The 17,833-nt window shown below is 38.6% G+C and overlaps 1 protein-coding gene across 4 annotated transcripts in view; it reads left to right on the plus strand.

Annotated features, from left to right (window-relative positions):
* map2k5 (mitogen-activated protein kinase kinase 5) overlaps window positions 1-17,833 on the plus strand; it is a 244,373-nt gene that overhangs the window by 202,745 nt on the left and 23,795 nt on the right. For all 4 annotated transcript variants that reach the window (XR_004765388.1, XM_035419104.1, XM_035419102.1 and 1 more), the window contains one exon: window positions 5,473-5,518. Coding sequence is in view for 3 of the 4 variants with exons in the window: in XM_035419104.1 (XP_035274995.1) it covers window positions 5,473-5,518 (46 nt within the window). In the remaining variant the exon portion in view is untranslated. The remainder of the gene's footprint in view (window positions 1-5,472; window positions 5,519-17,833) is intronic.

The following is a 17,833-nucleotide window of genomic DNA, read 5'->3' on the forward strand; positions in this document are numbered from 1 at the left end:
CTAACACATAACTGAACCACCTATGAATACTTATGGCGCTTCTCCATTGACCAGCACGGCACGGTACAGGACGGCAAGCATTCATATCCTACCCGTGCCGTGTTGCCTGTTGCACTTCTCCATTACACAACAGACCCGTGAAGGCAGGAGGAGTCATAGGAGGAGTAAAGCGGAGTAAAGCGTCCTAAATGTGTAATAATTAACTCTTGTATGTATTTCTATACTCTGTACTCTTGTATGTTTTCTTGTATGGGGATGGGACGATATGAAAACAATTTTCACCGTCCACCTCGTTTTGGCAATGTTCCAACACTCTTATCATCACTGTTGCATGCATCACAACAACTATTACACTACTAACTAACGCTAACATTACAGTGTGAAATATCCACATTATATAATACCACTAACCTATTTAAAGACACTCAATTTAAAAAAAATAACGTATCTAACCGAAATATTTGAGCAGTAATACTTACATTACATCTTACGTCTTTTACTGCTATCATAGAGAGAATGCGTAAGTGAATGCGATGATAAGAACATTTTCGGTTACACTAACCTATAAAATGCTATTCCAAAAGCAAAATTAGATATGTTATACATCGTTAGAAAGCTTATACTGTCACCTACTGAGTAAATGAATTGTCAATCAAGCCAGACTGTACTAAAAAGGGCAACAACGCCGTAAACAACACGTGTGGTATTACGCACAGCTTGTTATTTACGAAGGTACCCAGGCATCACAAATGCGTGTATATTTCACAAACGGATTGTCCAAGACAATAGATGGCCACTCAGTCTCAAAAGGAACATCTCTACGCGTAAAACCAATGGTAAGGTTGTATATCCTCTTAGCGCACAGCCCCTAGTGGTGGGCACGCCCGCGTGCCTAAATTACTAAACTCAAACATTCGGTGCTACTGCAACCAAAGTGTGAGATGAAAACAGAAGCGCGTTGTTTCAGTTTCATTAGTAGACGATACATGACAACTATGCCGAAAACGGAGTTTCGCAGCCCCACCATTGTCGCTCCCGTCGTTCATTTAACACACACCCCCTCCCTGCAGTCTCATCTAAAAAACACCCCCCACCCTTGACATAATGGACAATATTGTCTATCTTGGCATTCATAAAAATATTCTTTCACCACTAAAAAATCGTATTCCGTCATAGCAACAAGATAAACCCGACAATAGCCCTAAGATATGCCTATACAGCAGTGAAAACGCTGCTCACTGAATAACAAAATAAACGAGAAAAAGTTTTTAAAAATGATACCATGTCATTCTACAGTCAATATCTGGGACTAAATATTGAATAAATATAAAACCTTACTGTTGGTTTTACGTGTAGAGATGTCCATTTTGAGACTGCGTGGTCATATATTGTCTTGGACAATCCGTTTGGGAAATATAGGCGCATCTGTGACGCCTGGGTATCTTCCAAAATAGCTGTGCGTAACACCACACCTGTTGTTTACGGCGTCGTCGCCCTTTTTAGTACAGTCTGACTAGATTTACAATTCATTTATTCGGTAGGCGAGAGTATAAGCTTTCTAACGACGTATAACATGTCTAATTCTGCTTTCGGAATAGCGTTTTATAGGTCAGCGTAACAGAAAATATTCTTAGCATAGCATTCACTTACGCAATCACACTCTGTTAGCAGACAAATACGATGCACCTAACGAAACATGTTCAAGGATATTTCGTAATTTCTTGGAAAATACTATTATTATTGAGGACTTCTGAACATAGCTAAGCCATATGTTTGCTGATAGACCTAGCTGACATCGTTTTCTGGAGCAAAACAGAAGCGAATAGAACAATATAATTGATACTGTCTCTCTGTCTCTATCTACTGAACATAGAGGAGATCTCACTATTGCTATGTAAGTATTATCGTTCAAAATATTTCGGTTATATACGTTCTTTTTGAAATTGAGTATTTTTAAATAGGTTAGTGGTGTTATATAATGTAAATATTTCACACTGTAATGTAAGCGTTAGATGGAAGTGTAATAGTTTTTGTGAAGCATGCAACAGTGATGACGTCAGAGCTGGAACATTGCCAAAACGTGGTGGACGGGTGAAAATTGTTTTCATGTTGTCTCATCCCCATACAATAAAACATACGAGAGTACAGAGTATAGAAATACACATGAATTAATTATTACACATTTAGGTACTGTACCGCATTGTGTGACAATGTTTTTGCATTATTTTTTTAATCTGATAGCAATGTTTCATCTTAAACCCTCATAAGGGGCTCATTTATATGCTTTATAATGGACAAAAAACATTTTATTCAATTTTGGAGAGATTTTGGATATGTTTCTGGACACCTAGCTATTTTAGACCACTGTACTGACTGAAAGCTTGTAATTCCCATTTAAAAATTATGCAACAGTGATTTTCTTGAGTCAAAACAGTTGATTTGTAGTGAAATACATGGATATGTTATGATTTACAGCAATGCATAATTTAGACATTTTGGATAGATTTGGAGATGCTGGGTACACTGCTTAGTTTTTGCTTCATACATCTATAGTAGTTCTACATATCCACCCTTAGATTTTATGAACTTGTGGTCAAGAAGTTTTTGACTTAGCACATGTATAGTTTAACCTCCTGCATATATTCAATCTCGCAGTATTTCATTGCGAACTTAAAAATGCAAATTTATTTTGGATTTTTTGTCAAAACAATTGCATTTGTGGCACTTTATTTCTTCCAAAATTATGAATATAAACTAATCTGTGTTAGTATTGTAAATTGTACAAATGTCTTGCTTCATTTAAGCCATTTTTCAAGTCTCTGTGGTGTTCACGTCTGGAGTTATAAAGCTTTAAATAGGGTACCCCCTAAATGGGCAAGGATTGGCAAAATTTGGCTTGTGGATATTTATTCAATATTTAGTCCCAGATATTGACTGTAGAATTTGCTAGTTAACGTTACTCTCTCTTGCTGTTGTGGTATTTAAAAATGGTGGTTGCTGTCGGTGAACAAACTAAACATGGGATGACGTATTTGTGACGATTTCCATTGACCAATCAATGGTCTGCAGTATCGAATTGCAGCATGGATAGTACCTTTGGTACCTACCCCAGAGCAGTAGCTAAAATCTGCACGGGTACTTGCAGCCCGGCACAGGTCAGGTGGCAGTGGAGAAAGCAAAACAAAGCGGGAGCACAGATTCTGGCACGGCACGGTGGTGGAGAACTGCCATTACACTGCAGCACCTGAAATGCCCGCATTAGAGAATAGCGCAAACCTCTTGAAAGACACTCAGTTTCTTTGCAAGTGGTTTGAATTCTGACAAAACAGTCCACTAACAATCACTACATTAACACTGCCCAGGGCACACTAACAATGCCCCTATACTAACAGCTGGGCCTACTAGTTAGCCCCCAATACATATATGCTGAGCATTATTAACAAAGGCTAATAGTTGTCTCTTATGACCAATGGGAACATAAATATCAAAAATTTGACAACGTAAATAACTGTAATGTTGCAAGCAGTAATCTGTACATTTTTGCCATGTTTGTATGTCTGCTCGTGTTACGACCTGGTCTAGGGTCAGACCGCAACAGGATAAATGATAAGGAAAATGGGTTGGGAAATGAACTACAATCTCTAACTCAAACTACAGGTCCCTACCTGCCTATCCAAATCTAACTGAATGCTGACTAGTCTTCAAAGGTTACTGGGCATGGGGCGGCTTTGAATGCTGAACTTCGGACAGTTAGCTGAATGTCGGAAACTAAAAGTTTGAATAGCGTACCCCCTACAGAGTGTAGCTTCAAAAACAATAAAGGAAAAATAACAAGGCAAAATAACAAACTTATGTCCTGATGAAAGGATTCAGAGTCCAGCTGGGAACACACTAACTAACTGGAGCACTATACGGCAAGCTGAGGGCAAAAACGTTACTTGAGGTCAAAAACTAGTATACAAAAACAAAAAAATCCAATCAGCAAACAAAGCAGAGAAGCTAGACGAGAATCAGAATCGAATAAGAGAGCAAATAGTCAGAAACACAAAATCATGGGGCCAACAAACTAGAAGGGCTAAGGCAAGGATCATAGTCGAAGGGAATGAGTCATACACACGATAAAATCAGCAAACAAAGCAGAGGGGCTAGGCGAGAATCGAACAAACATCAGGGTCAAATACCCAAAGTCAAATTAAGCAATTACTATACACAACACAACAACTGTGTGTTCGAAGAGCTAGTTTCTGCTGGTAGGTGGCAAAAAAAAGGTTTTCAAGCCGAGCAACCGGTTATGGGAACAGCCAGTTAAATGACAACCGGAACAAAGAAACACATGCAAAAGAAACAAATGTAACCACAAACTTACGACTGGGGCCGTAACTGCTCGCTATACTTTATTCTTACTCCTCTTCTGCCCCACTTCTCAGATCATTTGCTTTAGCCATGCTGACGAGTTGGCAAAATCAGTAAAATATTCCAAAAATGGAATAAAAAGCAATTACACCTCAACAAGTGTTTTTATATTTCTGTGTAATGTTATGGTTGACGGCGCAACGCTGTGAAGAAATCATTCTTACTGTTTGCGCAAGGCTCTCCGTCTTATAAAATTCAAATGAAACAAGCCTTACAAAGTTGGGAAAGCTTATCCTGTCCTCTACTGGATAAAAGAGTTATGGATCAAAACAACAAACTGAAGGAGTTATCATGTCATAAAAAGTAAGTGGGGTTTTGCACATGGCTGGTGTAAATGCCTACCCCTCCTTTCTACTTTTGTTTTACTTCTCATATGGATTGTTCAAGACAATAAATGACTACTGAATCATTGAAACTGTGTAATACCAATTGAAAGATTATATATTTATTCCATAGTTAGTTGTAGATATTGATAGTAGAATGGCGTGGTATAATTATACAAAAATTCCTCTTGTTTATTTCACTATTCAGTGAGCAGCATTTTGCACCACTGTATTGGTATACCTTCTGGTTATTGTTGGCTTTATCTTGTTGCTATGATGTAATACAAATGTTTGGTAGTGAAAAAACATTTTTGTGAACTGCTATTGTCCAGTCCTATCCTGTTAAATGGACAACCTACCCAACAATCGTGGAACTTAAAAAACTCAAGATTTAACATGGTTGTATAGTTTATTAATAAAGCGAGAACACAGTTTGTTATTATCATTTATAGTTTGGTTACAGGAGCACAGAATGTTGAGCAATCTCTGGACACCTGCGTCGTGCCCTCTAGGGGGCGCAAAGTGGTTTATCTTTAAGTCCAAGACAAAAGGAGTCCACAGTGCTCATACAGAAACAAGGATACAAAATGAAATTGGATTCTACATATAAGAAATTAACATCCAGTCATCTGGATAAGTAAATGTGTGTGCATGAATACATACATGCCAGTGTGTATACCTATGTGTATGTGTTTGCCTGCTTTCATGTAAAGGAACTTTTTTTGTTTGTTAACAGCATGAAAAAACTTCCCAAAGAACGACCTGCACCAAACAATCTCATGGTAAGCCATGCCATTTTTGACACTCCCACGCCTACCTTTATCCTCCCATCGCTCTCTCTATGCCTTTCCCTCTGTTTTCTCCCCCCTTTCTGTCCCCATTATAGACAGTGACTGAGTGGGATCAGAAAATGGCTCTGACATTTGCGACTGACCAGCACTATTTTCAAATCCAACGCCATCCCCAATTCACCCTTCACTAAGCCTTGCACTCTTGTTTACTGTTGCTATGTCCATCAAGCTTTCTGTATCCGACAAAGCAAACTAGGCATCAACCTTGAAATCATGGAAAAATGGCTCTTCGATTTCAGAGAGAAGCAGACAAAATAAATTAAATGGGAGACCAAACATTTGCTGAGTTTGATAAACAGAATTACAATGTTTCTTTGTCTGTTAATAACTCCACTTTGGCCATGCGTTCTTATCGGTTACGTGTTTATACATTTTATAAGCGACAGCGTTGAATATCAAAGTCGAGTGATAATGCAATGTTGGTAACAATGTAGCAATCTAAAGCAATAGCATTGTTTTTGTACAGCAGGCTGGGTCATAGATAAGATATATAACACATTATTTTATATAATTATGTGTTTATAATTTAATTATTAACTATATTTGCTATAGGAATCTTTGTAGATGTGCTAAATAAATCCACTTCAGTGTCGGTGGATTCACATTACTGATCACACTCCCCGGTCACACTGCTATCATTTAAAGTGAAAGCCAAATATATCCGATATTTCTCTAGTAATGTTTTTTCTACTAATTTGTTGCGTTGCAGAATCTCATGTTTACGTGGCTGTACGTATTTAAAGATACAAACCGCAGACTTTGCTTTGACTATGCCGGGAAATGTCATTGCCATCAGCTGACTTTTCTGTGGTATAAAACGGCGCAATTTCGTTTTAATTACGGGCTGAGTTTGGGCTCATGGAATTGAGCTTATGGCAAGATTGACACTACAGATGTAATCAATACACGGGCAGAACAGATGGACGTCATTTCAGGTATAATAACAATAGTCAAGGTTTACTGCCTCCTTCCGATTTTCTTACTTCCCTAACTAAGATTCCTCTTAACTGGAATTATTTCCAATACAATGGCAAATTCAACCTACAGACTCAGGGTACTGCAGTGGGTGCAGCTTTTGCACCTAACTATGCTAATTTATTTATGGGTCATTGGGAAGAGAGATTTATTTAACTTTGCAAACCCCTTTCTTTTCAAAATTTCCTTGTGTCATAGGTACTGTAGATTACATACTACTCATTTGGGATAGAACTGTAGATGAACTTACAGAGTTTTTGAGGTATGTCAATTCCACTGTCAGTTGTGCTTTACTGAGGAATACAGCGAGAGCTCTATTAACTTTTTAGACCTGACTATTTTCAAGGATGCAAACAGTAAATTTGAATCTACCATTTTCCATAAACCCCTTAGCAGAAACACCTTGCTAACAGCAGACAGCAGTAACTACCCCCGTCAAACTTAACATAGGTCAGTTCTTGCTATTGAGATGCAACTCTAGTACTGATACTCAATTTGAAGACAATATCTGCCAAATGCAGAACAGATTTCTTCAGAGATTATATAATGTTGCTGATGTGTGCTTGACATACTGACAGGAAGTCCTTCCTCTCCATAAAGCCAAAGTGCACCCCGCCCCCCCCCACCATATTTTCTTTTCCACAATTTAATCCGTTTGTTGGGAAAGTGAAGAACATCATTCTGAAACATTAGCCTAATATTCAGTGATCCTCTATAAAAATGTGTTGATCTGATCCTCTGCTTGTATGCTTCAGAAGGCCTTGCAACGTAAAAGATAAAGTAGTTCGCAGTGTTGTGAGAAACCCTGAGACTAAACCCTCCTGGCTACCAGTCATTGTGTTTACTGCTCTAACTCTAGCAATGTCAAGGTTTTCTGCCATACCTGTTCAGATAAAGAATACAAAATAAAATATTTCATTAATTGCAACACTACCCATTGGGATGGCAGGTATGCCATCCCGCCAAGTTACGCCTTGGCGGGGGCATGCCCCATACCTATACAGCACCGAGAGTTTGGCACTTTTCAGGGTTCCCCACAGAAATAACCACAACAGCCACAGACACTCAGCCCTTAAAAACATTAAATTCTGTACATTCTGACCCCATTTCAACAGACAGATTTCATAAACAACTTCACATGTCCCCACAATAAAGCCCCAAACTAAGGGGATTTTGCGTTTTCTCCTTCTTCTTCTTCTCTATCTTCTTCTTCTTCTTCTTCTCATTCTTATTTTTCCTGCCGCCTATCCCACTAATAACATGTCTCCCCATTGGACATTTTACCGACACCAGCCAAATCTTCACCGACACGAGCCAATCAAAAACTTGCATACACACACAAAATACCCATACCTTTTTACTCTGAAACATTTTCAGTACAAACACCTAGTCCGCCTGTGGCCTAGTGGGCAAGGTAACAGTCTTGGGAACACAGGGTCGTAGGTTCAAGCCCAGCTAGGAGCGTGTTTCTTTAACCTGCTTTTACCCTCACTAATAATTGTCTACTACTTCTCAATTATTGCTTTTGCTACCCGCCGTTCACCGAACATATACACTGCATTATGACGTACCGTCTGCACGTTCAATTATTAATCGGCTACAATATTGCAAAGCCATATGGATTCAACGGGAGCTCTTCTGTGCTTACTGGCCTGTGTTCTTCTTTAAAACCACAAACAGGTTTGCTAATGATATTTCATGCATTGCATAGCTATGTCATGGTGCTGCCCTAACAAAGTCACAGACTGGTAAACCTCCGGTTGAAGGCTTGAATCCCGCCTCGCCCTCAGGCAGATAATTTCCTCTTTTACACTAACGTTTTCTTACGCCTATATTTGCTTTACCAAAACTCACTCACGGCCACCCATATGCATTTCATGACGGCAAATGTATTCATTTTATTAAAAAGTTACACCAGTTCACCGCTGTGCCATTTCTACTAACTATATTTCTTCACTTGGCTACCGTACAAAACCTTCTTATCGGCAAACGCCACGTTTCTACATTCAGGTTACCTCGCCCTGTTCTCCATCTAGCCTCATACAAACAATTACTACGTATGTACGTCCTGCCCGTATGAAACGTCAGTCCCACCTTGTTCATTAAAACTGTGTCTTGTGCCCTGAGCAATGTGTGCTCTAGTGTTCCTTATTTTGGGCCAGTCCCCATGAAGTGTCTGGGTAAGGAGTTAATTTACTCAGATCTACAGTACATAACAATCTCAGCCCTGGGCCAAATGGTTCAAAAGTTTAAGTTCAAATTTGGCCTATTGGTGGTGCTAGAGGGGTAAATTTACTGACCCCAAATTTGGTGGACTGTCCTCTATCGGTGTGCCAAAATTCATAAAATATCACTAAGTGGTTCTAGGGGCTGCCATAGACTCCCATAGACTATGCTGCTATGGTGCTGCTTGGCCCCTATGGTGCTGCTTGGCCCCTAATAAGCATGTAAGAGAACATAATTCATGCAAAAATGAATATTGCAAGTTTATTCATAAACTTTACATTCTAGTTAGTGTGGTTGCTTCAGCATTTATTCAACTGTTACCAGATGAAATATTCATTTTTTCATGCAACAAATGTTCTAGAAAATAACTCAATTGTAATGATAATGCCCTGATCCTGTGGAAGTATTTTCACTCCGTAAACATACAGAACATATTTATTCTGAAAAACAACAAAGAAATCCAAAAACGTTTTGTATTTAGTGATTATATGTACTCCTGAAACTGGACAAAACCATATTTCTTTTTCCAATTGTACCCTTGGATAATATACAACACCAGGAAAAAGTGGATTTGGAGTGGATTGAACAAAGCAGGAAAATCTGACATGCGTTTTCCCAAAGGTGGGCCCAAATCTCACAAAAACCTCTCCGAATAGCACCAAACCTCTCCAAATTGGGATATTGTGTATCTTTTTTCCCCAGCCATTTTCAACTTCCAGATGCTAAATCGATTGAGGGTGGTACCCTCAGGAACCCCACAAAGCAAATACCCATTCTCTCTTTTCAACTAAGCCCTGTATTTCAATCAAATGCTGTCCTTTTGGAGAGCTTCTATGTACAAAATGTGTTCATAATGGTTAGTTATCACACAAACTAAATTCACTTTGAAACAATCAAACCACTTTTTTTCCTTTCTGTGCTCAGACCCGCAATTGGCTGCCAGACTGCTTATCAGCAGTAAACCTCCTGATCACAACAGAGAGTTCACAAGGAGGAGAATGACAAAAATATAAAATTGAATCATAAACTATTTATAATAATATAGTGCCCTTTATCACCACTGCAGTGTCTTTTATGCAAAGCATTTGCCGATAAGCAAAGTTCCAATAAAGCATGTGCTAAGGTTCCACTCATGCACTATGTGAAAATGCAAAGTGAAAGTATGACCTTAGGTATGTACTTATTGTACGTCACTTTGGATAAAAGCATCTGCCAAAATGTGATGTAATGTAACATCTAGTATATTCACAGAACGGTAGAGGTTGTTATAGTAGCAAAGGGTAGATCAACTCCATATTAATGCCCATAATTTTGGATTAAATGTTGGATGTCATAATTTTGGCCATGTCGTGTGACCCTACATGATCATGGCTTAGGTTAGGTCTTCTGAAATGCACTGTACAGACTTGCCACTAACAAAAACCAGTTGAACAATTCAGGCCTCCGTCCTCTCTCATCAGGTAATATCTGTTTAAATGCAAAGCTAAAAATATATTTTATTCTTGGGAGCAAGCTAAATGCCAACATGCACCACAGTTGTCTGAAACTTTGCCTGAATGTCCTATGACTTTCAGTAGGCTACTGCAGAATGCTGGGGCTATCTGGCCAATTAGACAAAATAAAGAGAAACATGTCAATGCAAAAGTAACGGGTCCAATTCTGCCCTTGTTACATGTTTATTTGTTTGAGTTAGCAGATAGCAAACCACTCCAGTGAAGTTCCAGACTCTTAAAATGGAGTTACTGGTACTTTAATGGCAATATAATTTCTTGTAAATGACAGATATAAAGTTTGTTACAAGAACAAAAATAAAGGTACAATAATATTTTTGTATTAGCCTATTATTAACATACACTAGGATTAGCAGTGGTCAGGAGATTATAGGAACAATACATCTTGGCTATAATTTATTACTTTGCAGTAACCTAATAAGCATTGAACACATCTCAAATCATCTTTTAATAAACTTAGGAACAACAAAAGTATGTAGTCTAACATATTACCATGTCTTTTTGCAACCTTGGTAAAAAAAAAAACAAAAGGTTTAGGTTATTTTCTGAATCCAGCAGTTCCAACAGTCAATGCCCTTGTTAAAATGTTCAGCACTCTGAATACTGAACACAACCGATATTGCATGCTAGAACCCCTCACTTAACCTACATTTAAAATATATTTGATTTGATTTCATTTAATAGTGTTTAAAATTACAATCTCGAAGATCTCCGTTTCGTTCTCTTTGGCGGTACCAATGGCAAGAAGCAGTAATTGCAGGTGTGTTTCTGGATCTCACTTCCTAGAGATCCAACCGGTGTCGCCTGTGTGACGTCAGTCAGTTGGTATCAGGGCCATGCCAACTATAACACTTACTATTTACTGAATAAAAAATGGTTGTTATAAAAGTAACGTTATGTACATACTCATTCATTGTCTAACATTAGGCTAACGTAAGCTGTCTTTACACTGCCGATCCGGGTTAAAATGCTCTAGCAGACCTGCGGTAGAGTTAGTGATGATCAATTTCCACAGACGTTCTTTATCCACCTTTTGCCCGGTATGAACATCTTTACACTGCAGAGAAGAATTTGCTGGATTCGCTGTGGCTCGTGCAATTATGTATCTCGTGCACAATGAACATTGTGTTTCTCGTGAATGATTGTTGTGTGATATTTTTGAAACAACTGCCTTGCAAATGTTACCCCTGGTGTTTCTGGTTTTACTAGCTAAACTGTTCGAGAATAAAGCTGAGCTGGGTGTTAAATTAGCAATCAGAACAAGAAGAATAAAACAAAAACAAAGGATATTTCATCAAAAAAGGACATCAAGGCTGAAGGAACATATGAGGAAGCGTAATAAAATAATAACAACACTAATCCAGTTTTCTCCGGTTTGACATCTTTACACAGAAATCAGATCCGGCTCTGCTCCACCTATATACCCAGGGTTAATGCTCTGTGTAAAGACGGCGTTATTCCGATCATTATAATATATTGATGAACTTGATGGCAATGTAAATAACGGTAACTTTAACGCGAGTTCAGATCAGTGATTCGCAACGAGACAAAACGGTTTTAGAATGTTGCAGATAAAATTGCAGCGGTGTGAACTGGTTAGTTGCAGAGCGTCTGAAGCCATTGACTGGGGTCTCAAAGACTCACATTGTCAAATCGCCAAGTGCAGATTTAGAACGTTTACAATCAGACGTCTCGGAATTTAGCAAGTTGCATCCAGTCTCGTTGCAAATCATTGATCTGAACTGGCCTTTAGTTAGCTACATTGCAACGTTGCAACAAGGTAGTGTTGCATTCGAGAGACAGTTTGCAAGGTCGGTAGCGTTAACTAGCATTTTTTCTAATTGTTAGCTGACCTTAGATTATGTTAATTACATTAGCTAGCTAGCTAATGCAATGTCTCTCATATGAGAGATGGCTACTGTGCGCAACAGTGTCTAAACTATTGTTGCCTTTCTTGACATGGTCCGGTAGCTAGCGTTAGTTGTGCAAATAGCTATGTAATTTAGTAACGTTACATTGTCATCAAATGTAATACGAAATCTACATCAACAAATAATATGACTCTCCCCCCCCCCCCCCCCCCCTCACTGTTATTGTAAAGCTAGCAGACACTGGGAAAAAAAAACCGTATGCCGCTCACACACAAGTGAGTTGAAGAGTGAACCTGTTGTGTTAGCTCCGCCTACCCTCTCTGGCGGACCAACCACTGATGGGTGATGGAAAACGTGTCACTAACTGTGCACCCCTTGTGATTTTTTCCCGGGAATGTCACCACAGACACCCAGTTCTTTAATCATAAATTATTATAATAATAATAATATAAATTTATATAATAATAGGCTCAATCACCATTGTGTTACCTAATTCGGCGATAGATAGTGACTTAACAGACATTTATTTTAATGAAAATCTTCAAGATAATTACTTTAAAATTAGAATTATCGATTAAATCGCCAAATTCATTGGTAGGCCAGTCTACAGAAAACTGGTGGAATCAACCAACAAGTCAAAACAAGCTTTGTATCAGGTTTTAAGATTAATTAATTGAATTTACTACAAAGCAGTCAATTAGATTAATGCGTTGTAGTCATATATTATTTATTGAATGAAGGCTCACTACTTGTAAATTACAAAACAGAAGACATACACCAAAACATTAAACAATTGATTAAATAATAGAGAATGATAAGCCAGACCTTGCCAAAGCATCACCTACTTCCAGTTTAAGTGCCACAGGGTAAAAGGAAACCAGCTGAAAACTTACAACCAAGGAACCACCACCAAAACGAAGAGAGAAAAACTCTTCTTCTTTAAGGCTGTGAAACCAACAGCAACAATACAACTTTTTCCTGTTACTAGCTTAAATACCTTACCCAGCATAGCTTGAGGGTGTTTGCCCTGATTGGGTGATGGCGAGTTAAGGTGTAGGAGAGAAGGCAAGGGGGGTCAGACTAACTTATGAAAAGGACTGGCCTACCTAAAGATTGCAGTCAAACTTAAAGAGGAAATGGTGTCCTGTGTCTTTGTGAGACAAACTCTGCCAGAGGTGAGTTCTGCCTAGATTAGGGTATATGGGGATATTGAACGGCCCCATTCACATTTGCTTTGATGCTTGTGAAGGGGAGGGCAGAGCGCATTCTTAGAAACAATATAATATTGTATCAAATTTACTTGGTTTCCCTCTCTAATTTAAGCAAAATCGGTCAGTAGCCTTCAGAGTAGTCACCGTTTAAGCATATTTCAGAAAATTCAAAATAGCAAAAAATCTAACGATAGATTTTAATGGTTCAGGTGCCTTTTTTGTTCAGCATGAGGGGAGAAATCTAAGGACACTAGCTCCTTCCTTCTACAATAATCGGTTCAAAAATTTAAGACCATTTAAATATTGAATATTCTATTGATAACTATAGTGCCAAAAACTGGCCTATCGGTGTCATTTTAATAGCAATCATAGCCTAAACAGTCTAACCAATTTTCATCAGTTCTCTCTAGTCCAAACAGACGTTATAAGCTTTTATGCTGAAACCCGGGAGAAAAAATTAAATAATAATAATAATAATAACAGTAAAAATCTGAGGATAAACAGTGGTGTTCGGACCCCTAATAATAAAAATCAGAAGAAAAACAATAGGGTTCCAGCAGCTTTGCTGGTCCAGCAGCTTCACTTATATCTTAGCTTCAACACGTTACATATAGCTATGCATTTTTGTGAATAGAGGTGCAGTATTAAGTTTGGAAATATTAACATAGCGCAGTTATATAGGCTAGATACAGTGATACAGCCATCTGGCTTTCATGATATTGGTAGCTAAGTGCAGTTTTCATCTGTAGTGGGTTGGGAACTTGCCTATAGTCAGTTGAAAGAAAAACAGGCAACCCCTTTTTTAATTTATAAACTAAAGCTTATCTACTTAATGCTATCTCTAATAATAGTAATGCTATTGGTTATGTGCCGCCTGACCAATATGTGATGTTCTTGCTTTGGATTGTTAGAGAAGTGTCAGCCTCTGGGCCAGTCATAGACATGCATATAGAGTGTTACAGCAATGACGTTTCGTAGCCCACCCTGGAAGTTTCTTCCGCCATAAGGTCTGTGGTTAACGTATGTCGAACAGTTTTACATTTAGTTCTACCAGATAAATTACACCCATTAATATATCAACCGTGAATTTTGAAGCAGTTATGTGCTTTAAAAAATAAGTTCCTAACAAGTTGCTTTATTGAAACTACAATGATTGTCACGTGCAGGCGGGCTAGTATGGAAACTTGAGTGGCGGTTGCCAGAAAGCGACTATTGTTATATGGCAACTTATTAGCTACTTAGCAATGCGTATGTGTCATTTTTTCCCCAAAGCACTTTAGCGCAAACCACGCCCTGTAGTTGCAACGAACGTTCAGAATCTATTCCATTGGTCAACACGATGAGGGCGCTGACCGCGCCCTGTTTATGTTTTTAAAGAAATATTAATAAATAAATGAGTCAATGAAAAAAAAATTAAAATGTGGAGGAAAGAAAAAAAAACAAAATTAAGTTAATACCTGGTCAGATATAAGCATGCTGGTTCTAATATTCATTTCACTTTAACAAGTAAGGATGTACGAGGGGGGGTGGGGGGGGGATAAAATAACAAATAAAAAAACATATATTTTTATTATACGCTGTGCTTGTATACAGTATATATATATATATATATATATATATATATATATATATATATATAAATAAGAGTAAAAATGATTCGCCTGATAAAATATTCTAAAATAAATTTCCTATGCTGTGCTATGTTGTTAAACGCTTTAATATACATGGATTGAATCTAATGTGCACATCCATGGCATGTCATTTGCAGCAAATCAAATCAACAAGACTCTGGTGGACTGGCAATACATCTTCAAATACAGTTGACAGTCAAATCAAATCAAATCATGGCAGAGATCCAAGAAATTATAGCCAGCCAGCATGCATTAAACTATACATAGTGCTGTAAATTAAAAAGACCAAACTCGGCACCACTACACGAGCCAAATTTAACCAATCAGCGCTCTCACCAGTGCAACTACAGGTCGTGGTTTATGCTAAATATTGTTGACCAATGTTGCAACTACGGGGCGTGGTTTGTGCTAAAAAAAATGGTTTTGGAAAATAAATGACGAAGGGCGTACATAGGAACTGGAGAGGGGGGTAGGACTGGCCAGGCAGTGAAGCCTAGGAAGTATTGGGAAATGGCCTCTACTGTGCATGTTCACAACTGTTGAGGGCAAAAGAGCTTGCTGCCCATTGGATTCAGTGTAGAAATCCAAGCTGATTTAACAACCAAAGAAAACCTCATTGGTCCATTTTTTGTGATCGTAAATTTTCTTGTTTCAGTTTCTAAAACAATGGTTGTTTTGGTCCAGAAGTCTTGGGAAAATATTTATTAAATTGTGCATATTTTATTACATAATGCAAATGTTTGCAATCTGCTTTTCATATGAAACCTAACGGTTGTTAATCGAGTTTCAAAATACCATCGGGGAAGTTTTATTTTACCTTCAAAAGTCTGATGTTCCCCATTCACTTTGATGGGGAGCTCAATGTTTTGCCCTCAACAATGAAGACATGCACAGTACAAGCTTACTTTCGGGGCTACGCAGCTAAGTTTGGTTCGCTGAACTCTATGATATTGAACGAACGTCGCCACTTACTTCGATAGGCTCTATACACGTTGTGACATCACAAAAGCGGAAAACAGGCTTGTTTACTTCCGGTTACTGGGTGGTCTATTCAGAAACAGGGCAGGAAAATTTCTCATTTTTAATAAGACATACAAATTTTAAAAATAGCAAAAGGTATTATATTGAATAATATTTATCGTTTATTAATTCAATAAATTAGGAAAAATCTGTTCCAAAAAAGGGAGAACATAAATAACAATCATTGCTGCGTCCCGCAATGCACAGACAGTGTCTGGAACTTCAAATTCTTCGTAAGTCTCTTTCCTTTGCTATGTGAGATGCAAAGATTACTAACATTACGAACTAACAGAGTTACAGTAAGAGGCCACATTGTAGCTTTTTTACTAATCACTCAGCTACCGAAGTAGTAACACAAATCTTTGGGCTACCAAATTTGAGAGGTGACCGAGAGAGAGGCTTTTCCTCATTCAAAGTGGGATTGTTTGTTCTACTGGTGGAGCAGTGAGTTTGAGAAGAAAGTCGTTCACTTTACTTGCAACAACTACTCTCACATCAAGCCAACCTGTACAGCGGGATGACAGGTGTATGCAAACGGGAACTGCATATGGAATTAACTTGATAACTAAGTTTCCATTGACCTTTCGAACAAATTCTAGCGAGCCACCTCAAACACTAACATATTTACAGTGCCTTTGGAAAGTATTGAGACCCCTTCACTTTTTCCACATTTTGTCACATTACAGCCTTATTATAAAATGGAATAAATTCATTTTATTCTCATCAACACAATACCCCATAATGACAAAGTGAAAACAGGTTTTTAGAAATTTTTTAAAATTTATTAAAAATAAAAAACTTAAATATCACATTTACATAAGCATTCAGACCCTTTACTCAGTACTTTGTTGAGGCACCTTTGGCAGCAATTACAGCCTCGATTTTTATTGGGTATGATGCTACAAGCTTGGCACACCTGTATTTGGGGTATTTCTCCTATTCTTCTCTGCAGATCCTCTCAAGCTCTGTCAGGTTGGATGGGGAGCGTTGCTGCACAGCTATTTTCAGGTCTCTCCAGAGATGTTCGATCAAGTTCAAGTCCGGGCTCTGGCTGGGCCACTCAAGGACATTCACAGACTGTCACTTCTGCGTTGTCTTGGCTGTGTGCTTAGGGTCATTGTCCTTTTGGAAGGTGAACCTTCGCCCCTGTCTGAGGTCCTGAGCGCTCTGGCACAGGTTGTCATCAAGGATCTCTCTGTACTTTGCTCTGTTCATCTTTCCCTCAATTCTGACAAGTCTCCCAGTTCCTGCGGCTGAAAAACATTCCCACAGCATGATGCTGGCACCACCATGCTTCACCGTAGAGATGGTATTGGCCAGGTGATGACCGGTGCCTGGTTTCCTCCAGACGAGAAACTTGGCATTGTGGAAAATCTAGCTCATAGGCTATGACCACATCAATCGGACAGCAAGGCTTTATCACAAACACGGTTAGGTTAACAAAAACATTTCTAAGTATTACCCTGTAGGATATGTAGAGTTTAGATTATGGCCTTAGAGAATGTGGCCTGGCCTCCCCGTCACAAGCACCAAAGAAAATGTGATTGGGGCAATTTAAAATCCACTGATACCCTAATCTATGCAGTCTATGGGTCCTCCTCAGAAGAGACAAACCAGAAGACACAGGACACCATATCGGGGGTCAGAGACCCTGCATAGCTATGTGCCTAACATTTCCCTTTCCCATGTCCTCTTTAAGTTTAAATGCAATCTTTAGGTAGGCCAGTCCTTGTCATAAATTAGTCCGACCCCCCTTCCCTTCTACACCTTAACTTGGCATCACCCAATCAGGGCAAACATC

The sequence above is a fragment of the Anguilla anguilla genome, chromosome 5 (genome assembly GCF_013347855.1).
Source record: "Anguilla anguilla isolate fAngAng1 chromosome 5, fAngAng1.pri, whole genome shotgun sequence".
NCBI lineage: Eukaryota > Metazoa > Chordata > Actinopteri > Anguilliformes > Anguillidae > Anguilla > Anguilla anguilla.